Below are 8667 nucleotides of genomic sequence, written 5' to 3'. Positions count from 1 at the left end.
GCTCAAACGGGGCTGACTCGATCTCGAGCTGGAAGGCGTTTCGGTGCCGAGCCAGGGGGCAGGTAGTTTGAAACCTTTTCTCGGTGCAGACCTTGGCCCGAGGGCAGAGGAAGGACTGGAACCTTTTTCTTCGGTAAGTATTGGGGCAGGGGAGTGGCAGTACTCACTGTACGCTGACCCGGTGTTACTTGCTCTTCCGTGTAGGAGTAGGCTTTGGACACGGAGATGTGTTCTTCCACTTCTTCGGCTCCTTGTGCGTGGAATTCTTCATGGACGGAATCTTCCTGAAGATGTCTGGTGCGGAGCTGCTTTGTTCATGCATATCATGACGTCGAGCCCGACGGTCACGGAGCATCTCCTTAAATCGAAATGATCGGCACGCATCGCAGTCCTGTTTGTCGTGTTCCAGGGTTAGACACAAGTTGCACACTCCGTTCAAGTTGGTGCGTGGAAACTTAGCGCGACATCCGGGACTTAATTTAAATGGGAGTCCGTTCCATCGACTGCTAGCGTGCCCGACACTGGTAGGCCCAACAGCCCTCCACAAATCTTCCGATCGAAGACTACGATACGCGGAGAATGGGAAACACAATCGAGAAACAATACCGTAGAGGGTAGTGGATTGCACGCTGAGGGGAACCCGAGAAACGGTGTCGAACCGGAGCGCAGTGATTTAAGTCCGAACCCGATGGCGGGAAAAAAAAAATCCAACAATGGTGCCGATGCCAAAGTGCACTATCACCGAAAGCAGGAGTCACCCACCTCGTAACTGGAAAAGACTTCTTCGAAGAAAAACAAAGTGCAAACATTCAGACCCAAAACTCGATGGCAAGCTAATGCAAAGCATGTGATCTACAGCTCACATGCCTCGAACAAAGCTTTTCCATAAAGATGTTCTCATCTGCGGCTGAAGCTTTGTTGAAACACACTTTTTACATAATCTTTTCAGTAATTCTTTCAAATCCTCACAAGAGACCAGAGCTAAACCAGGCATTTCATAGCACAGAGGTTGCAGAAAGATTCTGAAGACTGTTTGTGGTGTGCAGCTTAGCTTATCCATTTCACTGGACAGTAAACATGTCAAGACGTAGAAGTGGAAAGGCTACTGTCTTAAAAGTGGGTATTTAATCATGCTATATGAGGCATTCTGATTATTACCAGTCTGATGATTTGCAATAATTCAAAGTTGGTAATCTATGAAAGATCAATGGTGTCATCAACCTGAAACACAGGATTAACTTAATTTGGGAGTTAGCAGGCGAATGGAAAAGTGGTTATCTATTGTACCACTACACTACCAATTTCCTCCCCCACAGTTGAGCACAGCAGTTGTCCCAAAATACAACTCATAATGAAAGTTTATGAGAGGAAAATAAGAAGATGTAATGAAAGGAAGCCGAAAGGCACCAGAAACAAGGGACTACAAAGATTTGGTTTATGTTTATAATTGTACTTCTTTCTTCACACTATTCAGGATTAGCACATGGTTCATTATCATAAATTATACATTGTTATCTAATTTCAGTACATAAAATGTTAAGGATAATATATTTGAAAAGTGGCACAAAGTATCTCTGTTGGCATTCTCTCAACAAAAACAGAAAACAAAACAGTACTTTGAGCAGAGGCAGCGGGTCCTTCAGCCTGTAGTGAGCTGTGATATGCAGTCTGAAAGCAGAGAAGGATGAGGGTGTGAAACATGATGCAGCAATCAAGAGATCAGAATGGGTGGGAATATGCAGCCCTTGCCTTCTGACATGAGGTTGGCCAAGAACTTCAAGCACTAGTTTATAATAATTACCGCCCAGGCAAACCTTGAATAGCTTTCAGTGTCATGGCACTCTTCTCACCAGAGCCATCAACATGAAACGCAATGGACCACAATATTCTGCATGCCTACCAATGATAAAAAAAGTCCTGAACACATGCTTGCTTTCACTCTAAAAACAGCAGATGAGCACTTTTTAGGGGCTCTCTTGGATAACATACCCTTGCCATTAAAGATTCACACCCTGCCCTCCTCCAAGACAGACGCCTTTTTCTTAGGGAGTCTACTGAAGCCAATGGGTCCTTAGATAATCCTTGAAAATGTATGCCCGATTACAGTCAAGGTAGAATGTCTGTGTTGTCCAACTTAGATACACTTTCATTCAAGTACTTCTAATTGCTCAGTTTTTGAGTCGTACACCAACAAGCATGTGGTCACGCGAGCATGCAGTTAAGGACACACACGTGCATGCAGCCTCGGGCAGGCACTCAAGGACATCTGAACTCTTAGGATAACAATGTGGTAGGCAGGTGTACAGGAACCAGAAAAAGCCAACAGACAACAGGTCAGACAGAAAAAGAGGACATTTAGACAGATAAGACTGAGGCGAGCACACAATCACAGGGCCAGGCAGGCAAAGGGAAGTACGCTAGACAACCCAAACGGGCGAACAAACAGAGGGTAGCAAGGAGATTAAATAAACCAACATACAACAGACGCACACAGGTAAGCAGACACACTAAGAGACACATTCCAAAAGCCAAACACACAAATGAGGTTGAGGAAACAGTCATATGCAACATTTGCTCTTTCTTTGTTCCTTCAGTACCGGCCAATACTTCTGAGATATCAATGAGATGGTTCATCAAACTAAAAAAATGCAATAGCCAAGTCTGTTCACTGAAATAAACCAGAATTAGGCTTAACTCAGTATCCAAAGACATGTGGCATCAAAATGCTAAACAGGTTTACAACCCCACAGCTAAATGATTTTCTTGTCCAACAATCATTACATGGCACAGGCGAAGGAGCAGGAAGAAGCAGCTGTGGGTTCATACTGTAGCCTAGCAAGAGCCAAGACTCACTGTGATGCAGCAGCAGACAGCATAGCTGAGAAACCTGGTTAAGTAACAGAAAACTAACACAGGAAAGACACAATTATGCCTGGGTCATGCCTTTTGAAAGATGAACAGCTCAGCCTTTGCAGAGTGAGGTGACTAAACCAGGAAGGCGTGAGGGGAAAGAACAACATACCTGTGCCGTATTGTCTAAGTCCATACAGGTATAAAGTAAATCACAACCCCCCAGACTGCTAAAGGTCAGGCACAGAGGACAAGGAGAAAGGAGCATAAGAATTCTCTACATTAGAGGATTAGCAGGTGTCAGATACTAAACAGAGGCTAGGAAAACGGGTGGCATCAAAGAGAATCTTGCCCCATTACTTGGTCCAAGCTCTTGAGAAGCAGAGGGGGCACAAGAAAAGTCACCATCTCAGTCCTTTTGTCAATACTGGCTAACACAAATCAGGCCTCCAATGTGCACATGCGCCACATGTAATATCAGCCAGAATGAGATGGCTGAATCACAAATTCCTTCCCTCCCTCAATCAGTATGCTGCCGCTTGCTCAGTAGTTGGGCTTCAGAGCTAACAAGGTGTAGTTTGAGGATTGCCTCCGTCGCCCGACTGATTCTGTGCCTTCTGGTTTATCACAAAAACGCCACTGGGTTTCCTGCTGCAAAGCCAAAATAATAGCAGAGACACACAGGAGACTCCTTTGAAGGTCTAAAACGCAACAGTTCATTAATAATAAATATCAGTGAGCAGAGTCCACTGGCGACCTTCTTCATGTCCCACGAAGGCCGTGTGGTGAGCAGAAGAAGCTGCTTTGTGCCGCTGGGTTCCTTGCACGCTTCTCGCAGAGGTGATTCGAGGGGAGATGGGGAACACTTGGTCACATGGAAGAATCTACATGTTGAAACCATATGCAGGTGGAGGTGCTGCAGCCGGCTGGGCGAATCCTGGTGGTGCGGTGTAACCATATGGGAAATTGGCCTGGGGTGGAACAGCATTAGTACCCGCTGTCAACATCAGTTGTTGGCCTGGAGAATGAGAGAGGGAAAACATGATGTTAGCAAATAATAACACTAGTGGTGCTTATAATCCCTTGAGAAACAGCAATTATTGGCTTGCGTAAATGCCTCAAGCCGCATTGTGACTTATCTGTACTGGCTTAAGTAGGTCTGTTAGACACGGCAGCCGTTGCTTGCTTGTTGGCAAGCAGCATCTGGTTTGTGGGACGATCTATTGTGAGAATACCAAGGTAAAAAATCTCAACCTAAAAGAAAAACTGACTGCAGAATATAGACTACCACGAAGTCAAAAGGTTGTGTAGGTAAAGATTCTATTTTCATTTTCTGTAAACTTTGTTTTGCTTTTCATATCTAACAGACAAAAGGCAGGACACATATAAATCTATGTTTCAAAGTTAGGCAGCAAATAAGTTCAAATACAACCTTGACATCTCACTCGGCGGATGACAAACCACATCTCCTGTGGTGTGCCTCACATTAATTTCATCTTCACTTAATTACATTGACTAAGACTCATAACACACTTTCTCCCTTCATGGGACCCAGCAAGTATCCTTGTATAGTCCTTTACTGAACTGCATTGTTCGGTTCATCAGAACTGAAACCATAAAAACCCCTTCCACCTTTCCCAAATTCTAAGTTTTCTTAACTCCACACCCACTTTTTGGGAGAATAGGAATAGTAAATCTACATTTACCCAAATATGCTCATCTTCACAACATAGTTTGAGTCGATATACTGGAGTTGATATTCTTGCAGATCAATATTAAAAACCCAATACAGTGGTAGAACCCTTTGTGAGACTGGATTCATTGTCAATAAGTGACCCGTCTACATGTAACTTATCCACAGCAGCTTTCAGCTCTAAAGCACGAGACATGCTTATAATTATGAGAAAACGTTCAGGGGTATTTTTATTCTTTTATTCCCTTCCGGTGGACTGATGAGTGAACATGAAATATCTCCACGATTCTCCAGGCCACTGTAGTATTGCTCTTAGATTTTACAAAATGACAACACATTGCCTTTGAAAGACTAGTTGGGTGGGAGGATAATTAATCAGCTCAGGAAACACTGATGTGTCCTTTATTCCGCCCCACTATCGCTGAATTATCAGAGGCATGGGATTATGATGGGCTATAGGACAGAAGGATTCTCTGCTTGAGCCTGGTGAAGGTAAAGAGGTGGTCCAATCTGAGCAAAGTGAAAGGTTGGGCTGGGAAATGGTTTAATGTGACAAATGAATCATTTTGTAATTTGCAAAATATTCCACTCTTATTTGCCCATTTTCTCTCTTTGCCTATCTAGAGATCAAGTCTCTAAGCACCACGGGTTGTCCGACGACCCTTATTTTTCCCCTTTATTTTGTTTAACAAGGTCTTCCTGCATTTTTCTTAAACAGTACATTTACCCGGTCTGTCTACTGGGTAACACCATGGCAACAGAAAACAATTTTAATGTAACTTTACTAAAATGTTAGGATTAAACCATCAATATGCTGTCAGCAAATAATTTATTTTACTGCTTATTAGGACTAGTATTAAAGTACGAACTAATTAAAATGAATTAGGATTAGTGTTACAATAGTGTTACTTTTTAGGTTATATTTTATTATAAATACATCAGGAACATTAATTTATGATTCAGATTAAATAATTGAACAAAATGTAATCAAAAACGTATTTAATCAAACAAAAGCTTAGTGTTAACATTTGCATTAGAATAGTTTTGCTTTAATTTATGGTTAGTGTAAAAAATAATCTTAAACAACAAACAGGTTTCTTATCTTCGAAGGCGGATGCTCTATCACACCACAGATTTCTTTCCTAAGCACACTCGCCAGAGGCAAGACTGGATCTATTTACTTTTCTTCAGCAGGGAACCCACTACCTCATTGATGGCACTGAGCGGGTCTGTGCCCCACTGGAAGTGTTAGAGCACAGCCGCATAAAAGTATCATGCCCATCTGCACGGACGTCCGTTTCTAAACTTTTCCCTTTCCATGCCCTCAAGCGCGGAGTGTGAACACATGTTATCACCAGTGTGCTGAATACTAACTTGAAACTTTTTAGATCCTAAAAAGAGGCAACTCCAAAGAAAGGGGAGGTGGGAGGGCAGTGCTGAATCAGCGGTTAGAGTATTAACCAGAGGAAAATGTTACTTACCCTGTAAGCATCTGTTCATAGCATACAGACATGTAGACTCACATGCCCTGCTTACTCCAACTAGTGTTGGGCGTGGACGCTGCAAGTTGTTTTTGTATTTCGAGTCACAGGATGTGGGGTGAGTTCCCCCTTAGGTTGTTGGGTCTCGCCTGACCCAGCGCATGCGCTGGTCTGGCGAGACTTATTGAGAGGGCTCCAAAAAATGCTACCAGGCCAGCCTAGTGCTACAGTGCATGTGCGCGCGCGCAGCGCTTTACCGCGATTGCTTTCACTTTCGTGGCCGCTTTGCATAGCCAATAGGTCTCGCTTTTGGGAACTTATAAGTATTTAGTTATGCAACTGTTGCATGGCTAAACACTTATAAGGTCCCGAAGGCGAGACCCATTGGCTATGCCAATGCTTGTTTTTCTCTATCATCGGGTTCAGACGTGTACCGATGGGTCACCTGGACTGGACCTGCTCCATGTTCTTGTTTCGGGCCCTCGAGGTTCAACCTTCTACCCCCACCTTTGAGAAACCCTTTGACGCCTGTGGTAGTTCTTCCTCTTTATTCCTCTCCATGCTGACACTTTGATAAACTCCACATCACTCCAGGACATCGAAGAGGCTCAGTCGCCCTCCACTGATACCGGCCCTCACACCAAGTCGCCGCCCAGAGCCATGAGTATGGTCATGGTGCAAGTTCACCATATGCTCCCCAAGAGACTGCACACGGAAGCAGATGTTGGTGCACGTGTAAAACACTGCAGCTGCTTTTGTTATAGGGGGTCGATATTGCAAAACCGGCCCACGGTAACAAAAACGGCCCCCCAGGGGTCCAAAACCAGCCACCACCCTGGTGGCCCACTGGGGAAATGCCCGGTGCCCACTACGGCCTTTAAGAGTCATCGGACCCAGACAAGGATGCCATCTTCAGCACAGAAGGAGAGGCATGCATACTGTGTCTTCGGCTGCAAAGGGTGTTTGGGTTTTTCAGCGCTGGAAGCACAAACTGCTTAGGAGGGATCATGCGTGAAACGTTTAATAAATCTCATCACAGCAGCTGATTTAACCAAGAACAGTTTGAGTTAATGTAGGAAGTTCAAAACGGCAAACAAATAACCTTTGATAGTGCCCACTGCAACGCATTGCTGGTCCACAGATAAAACAAAGGGACATCCGACAACTTTGCTTGTAAGGGACCAGTCACACCTGACCACAAATTTGTCCAAGCACCCGGCATAAATGGATATTCTGGAAGGGAGCCAGGCAACAAGGATGACAGCCACTTCAGGCTTCAGATCAAATACAGTCAGTTGCTGCTGCTCAATTTCCAAGCATTTATGTCTAGAATACACAGTTTCAGGTGGAGGACTCTGACCTGTAGCTGCGACAGAAGATCCTCGCAAAGTTGCAACCTCATCAGTAGATAGATACTCAAGCCCAGAAGTTTTGGGTACCGCACGGTCTTGGCTCAATCCGGAGACACTAGGATAACATGGACCTGGTCTTTCTTGATGTTTCAGAACTTGGGGCAAAAGAAGCAGGGGTGGGAACGCCTACAGGAGCTTGTGTTCCATTCCAGCAAGAGCACATAAGTTCTAGAGGAAACTCCAACGCACAAAGCATTTGACATCACCAAGATCTAAGAGGGTTCTAACCACTGAGGGAAGATGCACCCTGAGCCACTGGATGTAAATGCCACTTGTGATCTGCTAGATGTCACCAGCTCAGATCATCAGCTCTGACATTAAAGGACCTTGCCAGGTGGTTCGCGAATAGGAAAATGCCCTGGCACTACAACTAACCCCAAGGCACACAGCCTCCTGGCACAGGACTTGAGACCCCACTCAGACTTGTTGGTTACAATATTACATGGCAGTGGATTTGTCCAAGAGCACCTGCACCAGCTTCCTCTTGAAGGACAGCAGAAGGTCTTTCAGAGTAAGATATTGACTAGCAACTCCAACAGAATGATATAGAGGTGGGTTTATGAAGGTGACCTTCCTAGCCCAGAAGGGACACATCAATCACAACCATCAGCTCTGGGTGGGAAAAGGAAGAGTGTCCGCAAGAGCAAATCTGGTCAAACCACCACCAATGCCGATCATGAACAGTCTCCTCTAATATCTGGGTAACCACTGTCAGATTTCCTTAATGCTGTGCCCACTGGAACTTCAGCTTTCATTGTGGCATAAGGCTTATCTTATATGGAGGATGCAGAAAGCTAAGAGCCCAGGAAGCTTCAGAGCGGCTTTCACCATGATCTAGACCCGAGGCTGAACCATCAGGATTCATAGCCTGAATGTCCTGGACTCACTGTGGCGAGAACGCCTGTAACTGTACTGTGTCCAAGAGAGCATCAATAAATATAAGCCTTTGTGAAGGAGTCAGGTGTGTCTACAGCTTGCTGATAAAGAACTGCAACAATGTCAGGAGGGTCACCATCGTCTGGAAAGGGTTTACGACTGACTATGGCAAGCCTAGATAGTTGGCAAGGTAGAGGAAGACTGGTATCCCTGACCTAAGAAGACTCTCTTACAGCAGAATGGACAGGTGCTTGTTTGACATTCATCCTGATGTGGTGGAATATTTGGTGGGGCAAAAAGAAAAAGCAGGGCATAGACATGTTCAATGATTTGTAGGACCTATCTGTCAGACACA

The 8667-nt window shown here is 44.7% G+C and overlaps 1 protein-coding gene across 8 annotated transcripts in view; it reads right to left on the bottom strand.

The window, feature by feature from the left end:
* Positions 1-1429: 1429 nt before the first annotated feature.
* The window catches only part of CLTCL1 (clathrin heavy chain like 1), a 369670-nt gene continuing 362432 nt past the window's right edge, over positions 1430-8667 (bottom strand). For all 8 annotated transcript variants that reach the window (XM_085634408.1, XM_085634412.1, XM_085634409.1 and 5 more), the window contains one exon: positions 1430-3868. In XM_085634408.1, the coding sequence (XP_085490534.1) occupies positions 3735-3868 (134 nt within the window). In that variant the 3' untranslated portion in view covers positions 1430-3734. The remainder of the gene's footprint in view (positions 3869-8667) is intronic.

The sequence above is a fragment of the Triturus cristatus genome, chromosome 11, assembly GCF_964204655.1.
Source record: "Triturus cristatus chromosome 11, aTriCri1.1, whole genome shotgun sequence".
NCBI classification, from domain to species: domain Eukaryota; kingdom Metazoa; phylum Chordata; class Amphibia; order Caudata; family Salamandridae; genus Triturus; species Triturus cristatus.
This window is presented reverse-complemented; position numbering and strand designations above follow the sequence as displayed.